Source organism: Theropithecus gelada, chromosome 19 (genome assembly GCF_003255815.1).
Source record: "Theropithecus gelada isolate Dixy chromosome 19, Tgel_1.0, whole genome shotgun sequence".
Classification (NCBI taxonomy): Eukaryota; Metazoa; Chordata; class Mammalia; order Primates; family Cercopithecidae; genus Theropithecus; species Theropithecus gelada.
In genome coordinates this window covers 35,886,690-35,906,363 of record NC_037687.1, presented here as the reverse complement: position 1 = coordinate 35,906,363, position 19,674 = coordinate 35,886,690, and the positions used below count along the sequence as shown (strand labels likewise).

Genomic DNA, 19,674 nt, shown 5'->3' with positions numbered 1-19,674 from the left:
GTACATAGAAACTACAAGGTGTTTGATGTTTAACATTGTGAAGAGTTCAACCAACTACAAAATTTACTGAGACGTTTTACAGAGAACTGCTCTAACTTCACACCAACTGCAAATTTGGGAGGTTTTCAAAACTACCTTCACATTCAATAATTTTCTAAACTCTCAGAACTCACTGAATACTTTTATTCTCACTGACTGATTTTTACAGGGAAAAGATGTATATTATACTTAGAGAAAAACCAAATAAGACAGGATCCAGATGAGAAGAACCAAATGTGGACCTTCTATTGTATTCTCTTGGCAGAGTAGGATGTGTTACATTCCCAGTATTAAGGTATGACTTAGACTCAAAGTACTGTCAGTCACAGAAACTCACCTGAGTGCTGGGATCCAGAGTAATTATTGGGTCTCCATTACGGAGCCATTATTGGTTGATTGATTCCTAGGTGGTTAATCAGTCTCCTGGTCTGCTAACTCTCTGTGACCTAAAGCTCCACCTTAAATCACATTGCTGTTATTTCTGACATGGAGAGGAGCATCTCCCACCCCCAAGCCCCCAAAGGATTTGCCAGCTATAACCGTAAATTATATTGTTTCACTCTGCAGAGTGATCCATTGTTTGCCCTCAAGCCAACCAAGACACTCTCCTGAGGTATGACACTTCAGGATCCTAGAGATTACCTCTCAGATGCTGAAGACGAAGTCCCAACTTCTTTTTGGTTAGGTTAACTTTTTTTTTTTTTTTTGGGCAGAGTCTCACTCTGTCTCCCAGGTTGGAGTGCAGTGGTACGATCTCAATCTCAGCTCACTGCAACCTCTGCCTTCCAGGTTTAAGCAATTCTCCTGCCTCAGCCTCCTGAGTAGCTGGGACTACAATCATGTGCCACCACGCCTGGCTAATTTTTGTATTTTTAGCAGAGACAGGGTTTCAAGGCCAGGCTGGTCTTGAACTCCTGACCTCAAGTGATCTGCCCACTTCAGCCTCCCAAAGTGCTGGGATTACAGGTGTGAGCCACTGCACCCAGCATTTTTTTTTTTTTTTGAGACAGGGTCTTGTTCTGTCACCCAGGGCTCACTGCAACTTCCACCTCCCAGGCTCAAGCAATCTTTCCACCTCAGCCTCCCAAGTAGCTGGGACTACAGAGTATGCCACCACTCCTGGCTCATTTTTGTAGTTTTAGTAGAGACAGGGTTTCACTATATTGCCCAGGCTGGTCTCAAACTCCTGGACTCAAATGATCAATCCCAAAGTGCTGGGATGACAGGTTTGAGCCACCGCACCTGACCTAGGTTAACTTCTTTATAAGGATATACAGCATAAACACAAATATACAAAGTATTGATTATGTTATTGCTTTTCCTTAAAGTTCCTTTTGATTCATATTTCATTATGTACATAAATTTTTATTTTCATAATTTATCACGCAAGACTTTAGACTAGGAAATTCATTAGAAATAGTAACAAGTTAAATGTATATCATATTTTAAAATTAAGTCTCTTGTTTCTATCAAGGATTTTACATGTGAGACATGATGTGGTTCTGAATGGGCCTCACGCAAACCAGAAATCAGGGTGTACTTGGAAAACACAAACTGAACGTTCTCTGTATTCATTGAAGTTTAATGTCATGTCCTCAGTGTGAAACCTTGAGAGCACTGAATAAAGGCTTTACGTGCACACATCTCTTAAATCTGTGTCCTTATAGGAGGCAAGATCCAAACTGAGTTGGAGTCTGTTCCAGAAGCAGGAACACAGGAAGAGTGGTCCTGCCAGCAAATCTGGGAACAAATTGCAAAAGATTTAACCAGGTCTCAGGACTCTATCATAAATAATTCTCAGTTCTTTGAAAATGGTGATGTCCCCTCCCAGGTTGAAGCGGGACTGCCCACAATTCACATAGGACAGAAACCTTCCCAGGGTGGGAAGTGTAAACAGTCCTTCAGTGATGTTTCCATCTTTGATCTTCCTCAGCAGTTATACTCAGGAGAGAAGTCTCATACATGTGATGAGTGTGGAAAAAGCATCTGTTACATCTCAGCTCTTCATGTTCATCAGAGGGTCCACACGGGAGAGAAACTCTTTATGTGCGACGTGTGTGGCAAGGAATTTAGTCAAAGCTCACATCTGCAGACTCATCAGAGAGTCCACACTGGAGAGAAACCATTCAAATGTGAGCAGTGTGGGAAAGGTTTCAGTCGTAGATCAGCACTGAATGTTCATCATAAATTACACACAGGAGAGAAACCTTACATTTGTGAGGCATGTGGGAAGGCCTTCATTCATGATTCCCAGCTTAAGGAACATAAGAGAATCCATACTGGGGAGAAGCCATTCAAATGTGACATATGTGGTAAGAGCTTCCATTTTAGGTCAAGACTTAAGAGCCATTTCATGGTTCACACAGGAGAAAAACCATTTAGGTGTGATACATGTGATAAGAGCTTTCATCAGAGATCAGCACTTAATAGGCATTGCATGGTCCACACAGGAGAGAAACCGTACAGATGTGAGGAGTGTGGAAAAGGCTTCATTGGTAGGCTAGATTTTTATAAGCATCAGGTGGTCCACACAGGAGAGAAACCATATAATTGTAAAGAATGTGGGAAGAGCTTCAGATGGTCCTCATGCCTTTTGAACCATCAGCGAGTCCACAGTGGAGAAAAAAGCTTCAAATGTGAAGAATGTGGGAAGGGATTTTATACAAATTCACAACTGTCTTCCCATCAGAGATCCCACAATGGTGAAAAGCCATATAAATGTGAGGAATGTGGGAAGGGCTACGTTACTAAGTTTAATCTTGACTTGCACCAGAGGGTCCACACGGGAGAGAGACCTTATAATTGTAAGGAATGTGGGAAGAGCTTTAGCCGGGCCTCAAGTATTTTGAATCATAAGAGACTCCACTGCCAGAAAAAACCATTCAAATGTGAGGACTGTGGAAAGAGGCTTGTACACAGGACATACCGTAAAGACCAACTGAGAGACTACAGTGGGGAAAACCCATCCAAATGTGAGGATTGTGGGAAACGCTACAAGAGGCGCTTGAATCTAGATATACTTTTATCGTTATTTCTAAATGACACATAATTATTCATATTTATGGGGTACAATGTGGTTTTAATGTGTGCATATAATTTATAGTGATCAAATCAGTGTAATTGGTGTATCTATCACCTCAAATATTTACCATTTCTTTGTGTTGGAAAATTCAAAATCCATTTAAGAGGAGTTAGTAGACAGCAAGGGAAGGGTCCCTGGAGAGCCCCCACCGCACGGGTCAGTGCCTCATCCCCACATAACATAAAAAGCAGCCTGGGGAAGAAAATCAAGCTACAGGCACGGATAAGGGAACTAGCACAGGGGATTGTGCCTGGAGAAATGCCCATGGCTGCACAGATAGAAGAACCTCCAGCTCACTCCGGTAAAAACTCGCACAAACCTCCGGCTCACTCAGTTAAGGGAACAAGACCTGACACAGAAATGCCTTTGTCCTTTGTATAATCAGCAGGCTCCCAGGAAAAAGTTTCTTCTTTTATGGGCATGAACATAGTGGGTTTCAGTAGGTTCAGATTGGCACTTTCCTTTGTGGAAAAGGAAAAGCCCAGCCTCTATAAATCATCGCTTCAGCTCCTGATTGGTCCCAGGCCAAGCTGAATAGCCCTTATGAATCATCACTTCAGCTCCTGATTGGTCCCCGGTCAAGCTGAATAGCCCTTATGAATCATCACTTCAGTTCCTGATTGGTCCCGGGCCAAGGTCCCAGACCAAGCTGAATCACACTTTCTCCAGGACAGCCCACAGGCTAAGCGCATTCCTTCCCCTTCCCAGTCCATAAAAACCCCAGATCCCAGCCTCATAGTGGGCAACTTATTTGGGTCCCCATCTCCACTGTGGAGAGCTTTTTTTCTTTCACTTTTTAAACTTTCACTCCAATTTCACCCTTGTGTCCGTGCTTCTTAATCATCTTGGACATGAGATTAAGAGCTCCGAGTGATACATCACAAGACAGACTGCTACAGTGTGGTGCATTTGTGAGACTACAACACATTATTAGCAATTTGTAAATAATTGTTGATGATAGTCACCTTTAGTGCTGCAGAACAGTATAAATTCTTCCTCTCTACCTCTTTTGTATCTGTTAGCCAGCCTTTGGCCATCTCACCTACCTCCTACACTTCCTTGCCTCTACACCCACTGTTCTACTCTCTACTACGAACTCAGCTTTTTTTAACTTCCATATGAGTGAGGTCAGTATTTCTCTTTCTTTGCTTGGCTTATATGACTTAACGAGTCCTTGAAAACTCATCCATGTTGCCACAAATGATAAAATTTTGTTTCCTTGTTATGTCTAAAGAGGATTCCATTGTGTATATATGCCACCTTTTCTTCATTCATGTATTGATAGACACTTAGGTGGATTCCATATCCTGGCTTTTGTGAGTAGTGCTACAATGAACCTGGGAGTGCAGATATCTCCTCGACACACTGATTTCCTTTCATTTGGATATACCAATAGTGGAATTGCTAGATCACTTGAATTTATTAGGCTTCAGAAGCTCCACATGGGAGAGAAACTATAGAAGTATGGGGAGGGTGGTATGTGCTTCATTCAGGCCTCAAGTCTTCAACTTTAGAGTGTCCACATTGGCGAGAAGCCTCAGTAATGTATGTAATAAAGTTTTTACTCAGTTTTCATGACTACAATCTCACCTAAGCATTCACAAAGGGGAGAAACATTAAAATCTAAGGCACATAGAAAGCAGTTCCCTTTGAGTTCATATCTTGTAATTTATCACAGAATCCATGCTGATGATACATTTCATCCAGTCCTGTAGGAGAAAAAACATTTAAGTTAAAACCTTTTTCAGCCATAGCTCAGCATACCCCAGTGGTCCTGGGACTGTCATAGTGGAGAACCCTTGTTAAGTTGTGCAGTAGGGCTTCAAACAAAAGTTTGACAGTTACAGTTATTCAGGAGGCCGGCCTTAGAATAAGAGTTCATTCATGCATTTACAAAACTCTAATCATGAACATATCAAAGTTGATTACCACTAGAATGTCAGCGACATGTGTTTTCTGCTGTATCTTCACAACTTTTAACACTGATTATCATTTTGTGTTCACTGTGTGTTAAATGAATCAAAAGGAGCAAACATGATGTTTTAAAATTGTATCTAAGAGAGGAAATATACAAATAATTCAGGGACACCTGAGTTGAAATGCAGAGTACACTAAATACTGCAGTTCACAGCATTATTTTGATAATATCTGTTCCCACTTGGTTCCTGTCTTCCCCTCCTCCTCTATTCAGAAGTTGCATTCTTAGTATTTGTGGCTTTGTGTAGTGTTCCATTGGTTGAATACAATATAAATTCAACAATAATTTGTATTTTTTCTTACAGGCTGAAAACATTGTAATAAATTCAATAAAACATCTTAATAATTTCAAAAGTCTAATACCATAAAAGTCTTTTCCAATTATAATCTAGATTGCAAAAACTGAAATTCAATCACATCATGAAAAGTGGAAAATTCACAAGTATGTGGAAACTAAACAACACACTTTTTTTTTTTCATACTTTAAGTTCTAGGGTACGTGTGAACAACGTGCAGATTTGTTGCATACGTATACATGTGCCATGTTGGTGTGCTGTACCCATTAACTCGTCATTTACATTACATATATCTCCTAATGCTATCCCTCCCCTCTCCCCACACCCTACAACAGGCTCCGGTGTGTGATGTTCCCCATCCTGTGTCCAAGTGTTCTCATTGTTCACTTCCCACCTATGAGTGAGAACATGCGGTGTTTGGTTTTCTGTCCTTGCAATAGTTTGCTCAGAATGATGGTTTCCAACTTCATCCATGTCCCTACAAAGGACATGAACTCATTCTTTTTTATGGCTACATAGTATTCCATGGTGTATATGTGCCACATTTTCTTAATGTAGTCTATCATCGATGAACATTTGGGTTGGTTCCAAGTCTTCACTATTGTGAATAGTGCCTCAATAAACATACGTGTGCATGCAACACACTCTTAAATAATATGTCAGAGTAAATCAGGAGTGAAATTAGGAAATACCTGGAGACAACTGAAAATGAAAACAATGGCCCAAACTTTTGGAATGAGGCAAAAGCAGTAGAAGGAGGGAAATTTATACCTACAAATGCTTATATTAAAAAAGGAGAACTGACATCCATAGCCTAATTTTATTGTCATGAACGAGAAAGAGAATCTTACAGAAAGTGATTAGGAGGGAAATAATAAAGATTAAAGTATTAATAAATAAAATAGAGAAGAAGAATACAAAGAAAATCAACCAAACCAAGAGCTGGTTATTCTGAAAGACTAACAAAATTGTGAAAACTTTAGCAGGACTGACTAAAAAATAAAGACTCAAGTAACTAAAATCAGAAACAAAAGTGGGGACATTATTACCAATTTTTACAGAGGTGAGCCACAGCGCCCAGCTGGATGTTTGTATATGGTGTAAGGAAGGGGACCAGTTTCAATCTTCTGCATATGGCTAGCCAGTTATCCCAGCAGCACTTATTGAATAGGGAGTCCTTTCCCTGTTGTTTTTGTTAGTGTCATCAGTGACATGGTTTGGATGTGTCCCCACCCAAATCTCAGCTTGAATTGCATCTCCCAGAATTCCTATGTGTTGTGGGAGGAACCCCACAGAAAGTCAGAATTATTAATTAAAAGGGAAACAGAACTAAGAATTTTAAAAATTCACAGCCTATCTACTTTGGAAAAAAATTAGAAAGCCTGTTCTGGATAAAACAAGGATAGAGATAAGCAATCGATTTATGAGATTAGTTTGGATTGGTCATGTCAACTGAAGGCAGGACCTGCTGTCCAAAACACTAGAAGAATGACCCCAAAGGCATCTCAGAGATCATAGAGGCTGCTTCTCCCATCACAGACCCAGAGTGCAAGGACCTGGGGAGCAGAAGGGACCTTTGATACCAAGTGCCCCTAGGCTCAGTTCCCGCATGCTAAGATTGAGTGTGTCAATACATTTTATCTTTCGGGAAGGCAGAGTACATCGAGGATACAGCTATAACTGGCTTATGAATAGTGATCACTCAATTTTCAGAGACTGGATGTTTGGCATCATAAGGTTGGCACAGTCACCTTGTTTTTGTGTCTAAACAAAATTATGAAAAGTTTTTAGTTTAGAAAAATAGATAAAAAACAGTAGACTCCATTTTTTTAAAAGAAGAATACTGATTTATAGGCCAATGTATGTTTATAGGGAGAAAAAATCAGGTTACCTTCCAAAGAACAGGTTTTTAGATGAATTGTTTCCTAATTTAGCTTTATACTATTATTTTTTAAACCAATGCCAGTTTTTAAATTGCTAACTATAATAAAGAAATTATGTTTCACCAAGAAATAGGAAGAAACTTAAGAAAAAATTTTTTTAATTATTGAGGTATCTGTTGCCTAGGCTGGAGTGCAGTGGTGGCCTCATAGCTCACTGCAGCCTCACTCAAACTCCTGGGCTTCAGCAATCCTCCCACCTCAGCCTCCTGAGTACTTGGGACTTGTAGTCCCAAGATCAGGCCACCACGCCTGGCCACTTAAAAAAAAAATTATAGAGATGAAGTCTCCCTGTATTGCCCTGGGGGGTCTCCAGTTCCTGGGCTCAAGGGAACATCCTGCCCAGGCCTCCCAAAGGGTTGGCGTTACAGGTTTGAGTCACTGCACTCGGCCAGGAAGAAACTCTTAATAAAACATGCTCCCTCACCTATAGAATCTTCCCGTTTTACTGCATTTACAATCTCAATGTAAGACTGATATCAATGCCTAGCACTTCATCAGTCACTATTGCTCTGAGGTACTGAGCAATTCACTACATTCGCTGAAATTTGATGTTTCTACATCTAAGGAGAAATATGAATACCATGAAAAGTTTATGGGAAGATAGCTATTCCATGACGACACCGCTTCTCCACTGGTAGTTGTGATCTCAAATGGGGGTGGCTTTTCCTGCCAAACCAGTGGTCCCACAGCTTCTGGAGTAGCGGCTGGTGTTTTCATGCTCCTCATTGCCCCTGCCAAACCATTCCACCTGGCTCATCCTTTAAACCCTTAGTTTTAACCTCCCATCGTCAGGTTATCCTAATCCTTGAAGACTTGATCTCCTCGTTTGTTCTCTTCCCAATAACACTCCTGTCATCGTGGGAGGCGTTTAGACTTCAGGAATTCCTGTCTATACAATATTTTGGTTCAAAGACTCCGGGAGAGAGAAGGACGACTCACAGGGTCACAGTCCACATTCCCCTCCAGGCGCTCAGAGATATGGGATACGTTTCCGGTGGGCATTGCGGTGTGTGTAGTCAACGACCACCGCGGAGTCCAACACTTCCTGCTGAAGAGTGAGCTTATAGACATTTTCCATTCGCATTGGAGGAAGTGGAGTCCAGACACATTCTGAGCCGCGGGCAGGTTGGCGCAGGCGGGTGGACGAGTGAATTCTGGGAACTGTAGTCCATCAACTTCATGGAGTGGAGGTTTGACGCCGGCGGTTGAACCGGGGAATTCTGGGAAGTGGAGTCCAGACGCTCTGTGGAGGCGCGAGCGGTTCCGGTCTGTGGGCCTGCGGTTGCTGCTTAACCGCGTAGTTTGAGCCATTTCTGCGTCTGGCTGGCCCTTCTGAACTTGTCACCTTTGCTTGGGGTCGCAACGACCGGATGATCGATGATCCAAGCAAGGGAAAAGAAGCCTTGGCGGAGAGCGGAGGTTTGGTGGGGCGGGGAATGGGGTTTTGTTCCCGTCCACGAAGCTTTCTGGGATGGGAGTGCTGTGCTCGCATCCCGGGGGGTGGAATTGGCGGGATCCTCTGTGCCCTGCTCTGAGCGTTTCCAGAACTTTGACCTCGCTCAGCCTGCCTCCCTCCACCCTACCTGTGCGACCTCTTTCTCGCAGTATGACGTGGAGTGTTACTCAATGTCCTTATACTTTCCATTGCTATTTTTTGTAATGGGGACATTAGAACCATCCTAGTAGAATCGTTTTTGGGAACTGAAAGAGGTAACGCAAATGAGAACCTTAAAGCAGCCCCTGTCACTTGGTGACTGGTGGTCTCTTTTTAACTTCCCGAAGAGGTCAGGTCCCCGGGTGGGGTCATAGCTCCAGCTGCAGGGGCCCTGGTCCTTATCCCTAATCCCTGCAGGACGCTGGATGATCCCAGGAGGCCTTCTGACCTCTTTTTAGGAAAGCCAGAATTGCGTCCGCCTTCTGCGAAGGGCGGGGAGCATTTAACTTTTATGGGGGACCGCGATGCAGTCAGGATATTTCACAACTTTCGCCTTCCCCAGCCTGACCTTTCTAAAAGAGCCGCAGGGAGGGGACTTCTTGGCTACTGAGGGCAAATCTCTATGTGATTGGTCCTTGACTTTTTTCTTTTACAGAGATGTTCACCTCAATGGAGAGTGTGTCCTTGGGCATGGGTGTTGATAATTATTAAGCCGTAACTGGTAGCTTCATTCTAAGTGCTTTATGCAAATAAATTTAGGCCACACTGGGGCTCTGTGAAGTATTGCTTTTCCCAATTTTAAAGATGAGAGTGAGACACAGGGTGCATAGCACCCAACTAGTGAGAGGTGGAGCTGGGGTTGGAACCTAGGCAGTCCAGGTCAGAGCCTGAGTTGATCATCTCTTGGATACATTCTCATTGAGTCAGAGGAACTAGCTGGACTCGTGGGGAAAGCAAGTTAGGACTTCATTGAAAGAACGTTGAGAGCAAGGCTCATGGGCTTGGACTTCTAGGAATTTTAAAAATTTTTTCTCAACTATTTTGTTTCACGTTTTCCAAGTATTTCGTATTGTTGTGGAACTGTATCATTGTGGACCAGTCTGAAATGCGAGAAATAGGAGTAGAAAAAGTTTTTAAATTACCCATGAATCCAAGATGTAAAGATAGTAATTGTTAAGCTTCTAATTGATTTCTTTTTAGTCTTTCTTTGCATCTATTTCTCTATTTGTTTATAAACATTTTTAAAAATTGTTATATTTTAATGTATGTCTTTATAGAAAATTTTAAATACTGCTAATAGAAATAAACTAGTGAGGCTGGTTGCGGTGGCTCATGCCTATAATCCCAGCATTTTGGGAGGCCAAGGCAGGTGGATCATTTGAGGTCAGGAGTTTGAGGCTAGCCTGGCCAACATAGTGAAACCCCATCTCTACTAAAAATACAAATATTAGCCGGGTGTGGTGGCACATGCCTGTAGTCCCAGCTACTCCAGAGGCTGAGGCAGGAGAATTGCTTAAACCCGGGAGGTAGAGGTTGCAGTGAGCCAAGATCATGCCATTGCACTCCAGCCTGGGCAACAGAGTGAGACTCAAAAAAAAAAAAAAGAATAAACTAGTGAACTGCCATATTATATCATGCTCAATTTTATTATTTCCATTATCCTTATAACTACTTCCTGATATTTAAAATATTTTCATTTTTATATCATTTAAAAGCTATAGAAAAGTTGCAAAAATTGCATAAGGAGTTCTCATATACTCTATATCCAAATTTGCCAATTGTTTACATTTTTCCTGGTTGCTTTGTTGATGACCATCAGCCAAATACCACCAGTAACATAACTAACCAGAGACAGCTGACTATAGCTTTCTGCAGCAAGGAAGCCCACATACCATGGTAAATGTGGGGTGTTTTGGTAAGAGGTATTTAGGAAGGGATGGTATAGGGTTTCACATAACATGCTAGATAATATTAGATATTAAATAATATTGTTATCTATTACATATCAGATCTGTTAAAAGACTACTAGTAGTTGTAGTGTTACTCATTAGATAGTGGTTGGATAGCATATTACCTGACATCCTGTTATCTAATTTGTAGTTACATATTTAAATTTGTTCAATTTTTCATTTAAAGTCCTATGCCAGGCACGGTGGCTCATGCCCATAATCCCAGCATTTTGGGAGGCTAAGGGGGTGGATCACCTGACGTCAGGAGTTCGAGACCAGCCTGGCCAACATGGTGACACCCTGTCTCTACTAAAAATATAAAAATCAGCCGGGTGTGGTGGCACACGCCTGTAATCCCTGCTACTCGGGAGGCTGAGGCAAGAGAATCACCTGAACCCAGCAGGCGGAGGTTGCAGTGAGCTGTGATCACACCACTGCACTCTAGCCTGGGTGACAGAGCGAGACTCCATCTCAAAAAATAAAAAAATTAAGTCCTTATGACTGTCCCCTGCTCCACCCTTCACCTGCAATGCCATTCAAAGTCAAGTTTATGCATTGTCTTTAGTAGTCACATTCCATAGTTTCTTTAGTCTGGAAAGATTCCACAGTCTTTGTCTTTTATAAACATGTTTTTTTTTTTTTTTAATAGGAAAGTTATTTTGGAGAAAGATGTTCATTTGGAGTTTGATATATTTCATGTTTAGTTTCAGATTGTGTATTGTTGGTAAGGATATCGCACAAGTGATGAAGTTTCCTCTTTATTGCAACATAACATGATGTTGGTTTGTCCCTTCACTGGTGATCTCAACTATGTGCACTTGGCCAAGATGATGTCTTTCAGATTTGTCTGCTATAAAGTTACCTTTTTTAAAAAAACTAAAGTTTCTTATTGGAAGATACATTATTAGTGAGCATTCTACTAAAGATGAGCTTCTGGTTCTCTTCATTTATTCATTTGTTTGTTTAACTATAAATCTGCCAACAATATGGACTCAGAATTCAGTCTTATGAAGGTAAATGACATGTGGATTAGCAATTTTTTTTCAACTCTGTTGAGGTATATTTTACATAAAGCATTCACTCATTTCAGGAGTACAGTGATCTTTAGGAACTTCGTAAAGTGGTGTAACCATCATCATAATTCAGAGTCCCCCAGTTGGACTCTGTGCCCATTTACAATTAAACCTCATTCTCACCCCAAATCTGGAGCAACCACTAGCTTACTTTTCCTCTATGTATACATTTGCCTATTCAGACATTTCATATAAATGGAATCATATAATCTATGGATTTTTGTGACTGGCTTCTTTCTCTTAGCATGTTTCCAAGGTTCATGCATGTTGTAGCATGAGTTGGTCCTTCATTCCTTTTAATTTCCAAATTAGATTCCATTATATGGATATGCCATGATTTTTCTATCCATTTACCCAGAGGAAGGCATTCTGGTTGTGCACAGTTTTTGGGTTAGTATGAATAATGCTGCTGTGATCATTCATAATACATGTCCATGTTGCTACACAGCATCCCCAGCCACCTTTTCATGTCTCTCTTTTTACTGTTTCTGGCATTTTCCAGGCACGATTCCACCTTCCTTCATGCTCCATTACTCAGGACTCTGAAGATTTCAAACAGTAGGAGGAAAAATGACCATGTTCAAGGTGAGTAGAGCTCACCTCTCTTGCTATTAAAATTCCATCTTATTGCTCATATTGTCATACATTTTTCTCTGTCTTGGGAAGACAAGACAGAGAAGGAGGAAAAGGGCATTTGGGACCTGTTATGTGCCAGTTGCTTCCTTTGTCTCTTTTTTGTTGGCTTCGCATTTGGTTTTTGGTTTTTGTTTTGTTTTTTACCATTACATTATGGAGTAGAAAAATTAGTAGGAAAGAACAGTGCTCCCACTTCTTTATCTCCTTGCTCTCAAATTAGCCTGTTTTTTCTTCTTGTGCTGTTCCTTGTAAATTTGTAACTCTATTTGTATTGATGATGGAGTTCCTTGTGTCAAGAGTACGCTATACACCAAGATAACATGTCCTTCTGGTTTTATTCATACTTGTCCATCAGATAGTTAGTCCCCCTTTCTGTGGAGGCCTGTATCACACATGTTGGCTCCATCCCTCTTAGATGCCCCAGGGACCCTCTGACCCACTTCACCCACTTCCTGAGTCCTCTGGCCCTAGGAATGAGCTATTACTTAAGGTGTCTCAATCAGCGGATCATGCAGCAAGCTCCTGTGTTTCCATATTCTGTCCTCTCTGTCTCAGTCCATGCAGCCAGCTCACATCTGTGGAGGGGTGGCCTGTGTCCCGCTTATCATTCTGTCTTCTTTATAAATCATCAAGCTGCTGTCCAGCCAGCGTGTACCCCCAGGCTGCCATCACTGCACTGGGCCAATTGCCCAGGATATAAGTGCTCCCCCTTTGCCGGTCCAGAGTTCTGTCAAATTGGACCCTGCTGGCTGCACCAATTCCATGGAACAGGTTCACTAGTTACAGACTGGGCAAGCCCATCATGAGAGAGCACACTCATATATGACAAATTACATAAAGCAGATTTATTACATATAGGTAGCAAGGGGCAACAGAAGCCTATGATCCACTGTGAGCCAGTCCCCCAAGGCTCAAGAAAGCTGCCTAGAGCGGGTGGAGTCAAAACTGCACATGCCCCATTTGCACCATTGCTGAGCCACCCCAAGAGGCAGCCTGTCCCAGGTTATATGCCTCAGGGGCAACATTACTTACTAAGCAGTTCCTCCCTAACTCAAGATACTATCTTTTATGGATTGGACTAGGACCAAAGAAGGTATAAAAATAAAAAATAAAAATAAAAAGATGTTATCTTCCCTAGGAAGGACATTGCATAACTAGCATATTTATGGTTATTCTTGAGACCTGTAAACAAGAAAGTGGGGAGAATGGATCCAAGGCCACTTTGAAAATAGTTACTTAAAACCTGTTAATTTGGCAAATACTAAAGAAAAGTGATAGCATTCAGGGTTTGGGTCTGAGAGAGGAGGACAATAAGCCTCAACAAACAAGGCTGAGACTGAATTGCTCATTGTTGCTGGGGCAACTGGGGCAATTGGCAAGATTCATTGAAACCTATATAGGTGTAGCCCAGGATGCACCATTTGAAATCCTAAGGGCTTACTTACAAGGAGACTCAGTAAGTGCACAAAGTAAAAATACAGGCGGTCTTTTTCATGATTGCACTTCTGGTGGAGCTCAGGAAAATCATTGTCAGGATACAGACAGAATGAGTGGGCAATCTATAAGTTGACCTGCACTTCTCTTCTCCGCCTGCTTGATGCTGCTCCTCCCCCAGTAGTCCATGGTCATAGGATTGAGGTTATGTATCTTGATGTTGTAGGAGGCAGTGACCTTCAAGGATGTGGCTGTGTTCTTCACTGAGGAGGAGCTGGGGCTGCTGGACCCTGCCCAGAGGAAGCTGTACCAAGATGTGATGCTTGAGAACTTCACAAACCTGCTGTCAGTGGGTGAGCATAGGCACCTTCTGTAATGGAACATCAGGCCCCAGGAGTGGCTTTGTATCCTAGAGTATTCAAGTTTGTGTATGCAGTGGGAACCTAAATTTCCAATAAATTTTACCTTGATATTACCTAGAATGAATTGGGATTAAGCACATGACTTTGCACATTCACAGGGCATCAACCGTTCCACCCTTTCCACTTCCTAAGGGAAGAAAAGTTTTGGATGATGGAGACAGCAACCCAAAGAGAGGGAAGTTCAGGTAAGAAGCAAGCAACTGTGCATCCCTGTACATGACTTGCCCATTTGTTTTACTTCTGACTGTGCCCACTTACATCACCCTGATCTAAATTGCCCAATCTCTTTCCTGGTTTATTATAACCCCTTTCTGGCTGTTTTTCCTGTTCCCTCCCACCCTGACATCTATTTTCCTCAGAGCAGCCAAAATGATCCTTGGGAAATGCAAGTCAGTTTTCCACTCCTTGGTCCAAAAGCCTGTATGGTTTCTTAATGTTATTAAAGTTACAACCTCTTTATTGGCTTTTAAAGACCCTGTGGTCTGTTCTTCATCCCCTGCTGCCTCTTGACTACATCTGTCCTCTCCCTCTTGCACCATCTTTTCCAGCCATGTTGTCCTCCCTGCTGTTTTTCTGTCCTGTCATGGCCACTATATTCCCTGTTGCTGGTAACAACAGACTTCACAGATTAAACAACAAACATTGTTGTTCTTTCTGACATGGGGAGGATGGTCTCCCACCCCTCACCCTGGAAATGAGTGGCCAGCCACAACCCTAAATCATATTGTTTCACTATCCAGAATGATCCAGAATTGGCACCCTAACAAAAAAAGTCACTCTCCTCCAGCATGATATGTCAGGATCCTAGAGATTACCCCTCAGATGCTGAGGACAGAGTCCTGACTTCTTTTTACTTAGGGTAACTTCTATATAAGGATATATAACATAAACACAGACATACAAACTATTGATTTTGTTATTGCTTTTCCTTAAATTTCCCTTTGATTTATATTTCACTATGAACATTTAGTAATGTATCATGCAATTTATCATGCAAGATTTTTGACCAGAAAATTCCTTAGAAATTGTAACTAATTAAATGTATATATTATATCAATTTTTTAATTGAGTCTATTACTTCCATCAAGGATTTTACCTATGAGATATGGTGGGGTTATAAATTGGTCACATACAAACTAGAAAACAAGATGCATGGGGAAAACATAAACTGAACATTCATTAAAGTTGAATGCCATATCCTAAGTGTGAAATCTTAAAAACAGTGAACAAAGGCTTCATTTGTCCACATCTCTTCATTCTGTGTCCTTATAGGAGGCAAGACTGTTGTGGAAGCAGGACCACATGAAGACTGCCCTTGCCAGCAAATCTGGGAACAAACTGCAAGTGACTTAACCCAGTCTCAAGACTCCATCGTAAATAATTCTCACTTCTTTGAACAAGGTGATGTCCCCTCCCAGGTTGAGGCAGGACTATCTATAATTCACACAGGACAGAAACCTTCACAGAATGGGAAGTGTAAACAATCCTTCAGTGATGTTGCCATCTTTGATCTTCCTCAGCAGTTACACTCAGGAGAGAAGTCTCATACATGCAAGGAGTGTGGAAAAAGCTTCTGTTACATCTCGGCTCTTCGTATTCACCAGAGAGTTCACTTGAGAGAGAAACTCACTAAGTGTGACATGCGTGATAAGGAATTCAGTGAGAGCTCATGTCTGCAAACTCATGAGAGAGTCTACACTGGAGAGAAACCATTCAAATGTGAGCAGTGTGGGAAAGGCTTCAGATGTAGAGCAATACTTCAAGTTCATTGCAAATTACACACAGGAGAGAAACCTTATATTTGTGAGAAATGTGGGAGGGCCTTTATTCACGATTTCCAGCTTCAGAAACATCAGAGAATTCATACTGGGGAGAAGCCATTCAAATGTGAAATATGTGGTAAGAGCTTCTGTCTTAGGTCAAGTCTTAATAGGCATTGCATGGTCCACACAGCAGAGAAACTGTACAAATCTGAGGAGTGTGGAAAAGCCTTCATTGATAGGCTAGATTTGCATAAGCATCAGATGATTCACACAGGACAGAAACCATACAATTGTAAAGAATGTGGGAAGAGTTTCAGATGGTCCTCATATCTTTTGATTCATCAGCGAATCCACAGTGGAGAAAAACCATACAGATGTGAGGAGTGTGGGAAGGGCTACATTAGTAAGTCAGGTCTTAACTTGCACCAGAGGGTCCACACTGGAGAGAGACCTTATAATTGTAAGGAATGTGGGAAGAGCTTTAGCCGGGCTTCAAGTATTTTGAATCATAAGAAACTCCACTGCCGGAAAAAACCCTTCAAATGTGAGGATTGTGGAAAGAGGCTTGTACACCGGTCATACTGTAAAGACCAACAAGGAGACCACAATGGAGAAAACCCATCCAAATGTGAGGACTGTGGGAAGCGCTACAAGAGGCGCTTGAATCTGGATATAATTTTATCATTATTTTTAAACGACATGTAAGTTGTACACATTTATGAGATATGGTATGAAATTTTAATATGTGTATATAATGTGTAATGATCAAATTGATGTAATTACTGTATTACCTTAAACATTTACCATTTCTTTGTTTTGGGAAAATTCAAAATCCGTTGTTCTAGCGATTTGAAAAGAAACAATAAATTACTGTTGATTATAGTCACCTTTGGTGCTTTAGAACACTAGAATGTATTTCTCCTATCTAGCTGTACTTATGTATCGTGTTACCCAATCTTTGGCTATCTCACCTAACCCCTACACTTCCCTGCTTCTAGAACTACTGTTTTACTCACTACTTCTATGAAATCAACTTTTTTAGCTTCCATATGTGTGTGAGGACAGTTGGTATTTATCTTACTTTGCTTAGCTTATATTGTTTAACATAATGTCCTCCAAAGCTCATCTGTGTTGCCATAAATGACACAATTTTGTTTTTTTTTAATGCCCAAAGTGTATTCTATTGTATATGCCACCTTTTCTTCATTTATCTATTGATGGATACACAGGTGGGTTCCATATCTTAACTGTTGTGAAGAATAGTGCTCCAATGAACATGGGAGTGTACATATCTGTTCCACATACTGATTTCCTTTGCTTTGGATATACTCAATAGTGGGATTGCTAGATCACTCAAATCTTATGCTTCAGGGGCTTGACATAAGAGCAAAACTATGGAAGTGTGACTAGGGTGGTATGGCCTCATACCACCTCAGGCCTCAAGTCCTCAACTGCACCAGAATGTCCACGTTGGACAGAATCCTTAGTAATAAGGTGTGTGATAAAGTCTCTGCTCAGTTGTCTATAATCTCATCTGAGAGTTCACAAAGGAGCAAAACATTAAAAAGCGGCATATGGTAAGCACTTCAGTGTATGTTTATATCATAATTTATCACAGGCCATAATGGTGATATATTTCATCCAGTCTTGCAGGAGAGAAAACATTTAAGTTAAATTCAGTGTTTCACCATAGCTCAGCATACTCCCATCATCCTGGGACCATCGTAGTAGAGAACTCTTGTAAATTGTGCAGTAGGGTTGCAAACAGAACTTTGACATTTACACTTGTCATTCAGGAGAAAGGCCTTAGAATAAGTGTTTGTTCACACATTTACAAAACCCTAATGATGAACATGTCAAAATCGATGACCACTAGAATGTCAACTACAGGTACCTTGTTTTCTGCATCTTCAGGACCTTAACACTGATTAGCACTTACGTGTTTAGTATGTGTTAAATGACTCACAAGGAGAAAATACAATATTTTAAAATTATATCTAGGAGAGGAAATCTACAAAAAATAATTCAGAGACACCTGAGTTAAAATGCAGAATATACTCAGTACTGCAATCCAAAGCATTATTTTGGGTAATATTACCCTATCACGCTTGGCTGCTGGCTTCCCCTCATCCTCTGTTCTGAAGTTGGATTTTTACTACTCGTGGCTTTGTCTAATGTTCCATTGGTTGCATACAATATAAATTCAATAATCATTTGTAATTCTTCTCACACTACAGGCTGAAAATGGTTTGTTAACTTGGCAATAACAGTCCACTGCATATTTCACAATTACATTTTTTCAACAGTGTTAAGGCAAAATTTATAGTAATTTTACATGGCAGATGTAGTTACATTGGAAAAAACTTCCTCAGTTCTGAATTCACATGATTTCTTGTGTATTTTCATGCAGGCTTTGATATGATGGCCTTCTAATTGTGGTAGCATTTATTTTATCAAACAACTCAGGTAGAAGCTATGCCAATTTGACAATTTTTGGAAACCTAACCTAATATTCTCTTCCTATCTCTATGAAATACTAAGAGAAACCTATGAGAGTTCGGTAATTTCATCAAATGTATCCATGATTGGGGTAGGAGTGACATTTACATGCTCTTCTTTATTGTTGGCAGTAAAAATAAGTCTTTTGTAAGCAGGGTATATCAGAATGTATAAGGTACAAGTGTTTTACCTGGAAATGATGGGATAGGAAATTATCATTATGATGTTAAAACTGTGAAAAGTAGAAAACCACATGGATGATATCACCCCATTTTAAAATGGAATAAGTATTCTACAAGAATTTATGTGAAAAGCATTTATTCCTATAACATGAGACCAATAAAATGATAGCACCAGACATACAGTAAAAGGATAAAAACATAATGTGAGCTTTGTGAAATCAGACTGTAACCTTCATAACATAATCAAATATCTTTGTGTGTTTCTGAGACTTTTTAATGTGTATATACGTAATTTGTGAACAAATATTCTTTCCTCTGGCAATGAATATTTGCTGCTGGTATTTTTCCATTTTATAATTTCATGCATTTTTAGATATCTCAGTGAACATCAGTTTTATCAAAGCAGTAAATTTTGTTCAATAAATTTGCAAACTTATTAATGTTAATCACTTAACCTATCAGGACTCAGAATCTCAGAATAAAATTGCTCTATATTGTCATATGATGTAGTTCACAATGACTACGGTCCCAGAAGTAATTTCAAAATGAAATATTCTCTAGTTGAGCCAGGCGCGGTGGCTCACGCCTGTAATTCCAGCACTTTGAGAGGCTGAGGCTGGCGGATCATGAGGTCAGGAGATCGAGACCATTCTGGCTAACACAGTGAAATCCCATCTCTACTAAAAATACAAAAAATTAGCCAGGTGTGGTGGTGGGAGCCTGTAGTCCCAGCTACTCGGGAGGCTGAGGCAGAAGAATGGTGTGAACCCAGGAGGTGGAGCTTGCAGTGAGCTGAGATCATGCCACCACACTTCAGCCTGGGCAACAGAGCTAGACTCCATCTCAAAAAGAAAAAAAGAAAGAAAAGAAATATTCTCTGGTTCTTCGAATATGCAGATAAATTGATGAAGTCTGGTTAACTGTCTTGGTAATTAATCTTTAGG

At 40.8% G+C, this 19,674-nt stretch overlaps 1 protein-coding gene and 1 long non-coding RNA gene across 6 annotated transcripts in view; one reads left to right on the top strand and one right to left on the bottom strand.

The window, feature by feature from the left end:
* Positions 1-19,230, top strand: part of LOC112612169 (zinc finger protein 230) — a 29,536-nt gene extending 10,306 nt beyond the window's left edge. Inside the window, exons 1-5 of one of the 4 annotated variants that reach the window (XM_025366339.1) lie at positions 8,574-8,756; positions 12,297-12,379; positions 14,091-14,217; positions 14,385-14,471; positions 15,559-19,226. In XM_025366339.1, the coding sequence (XP_025222124.1) occupies positions 12,365-12,379; positions 14,091-14,217; positions 14,385-14,471; positions 15,559-16,754 (1,425 nt within the window). In that variant the 5' untranslated portion in view covers positions 8,574-8,756; positions 12,297-12,364 and the 3' untranslated portion in view covers positions 16,755-19,226. Of the gene's footprint in view, positions 1-1,706; positions 3,223-8,573; positions 8,757-12,296; positions 12,380-14,090; positions 14,218-14,384; positions 14,472-15,558 lie in introns of those variants that run through there. The other 3 variants (XM_025366338.1, XM_025366336.1, XM_025366337.1) reach the window with 3 other exon arrangements.
* Positions 2,511-8,521, bottom strand: LOC112612177. 2 transcript variants are annotated; one of them, XR_003116826.1, is made up of 3 exons: positions 7,918-8,521; positions 4,126-4,830; positions 2,511-3,407 (listed from the first exon to the last, which is right to left on the bottom strand). It is a non-coding gene; the product is annotated as an uncharacterized LOC112612177 (long non-coding RNA). The 2 variants fall into 2 exon arrangements; XR_003116825.1 differs by lacking the exon at positions 2,511-3,407 and having other exon boundaries at positions 4,526-4,830; positions 8,277-8,521.
* Positions 19,231-19,674: the final 444 nt, after the last annotated feature.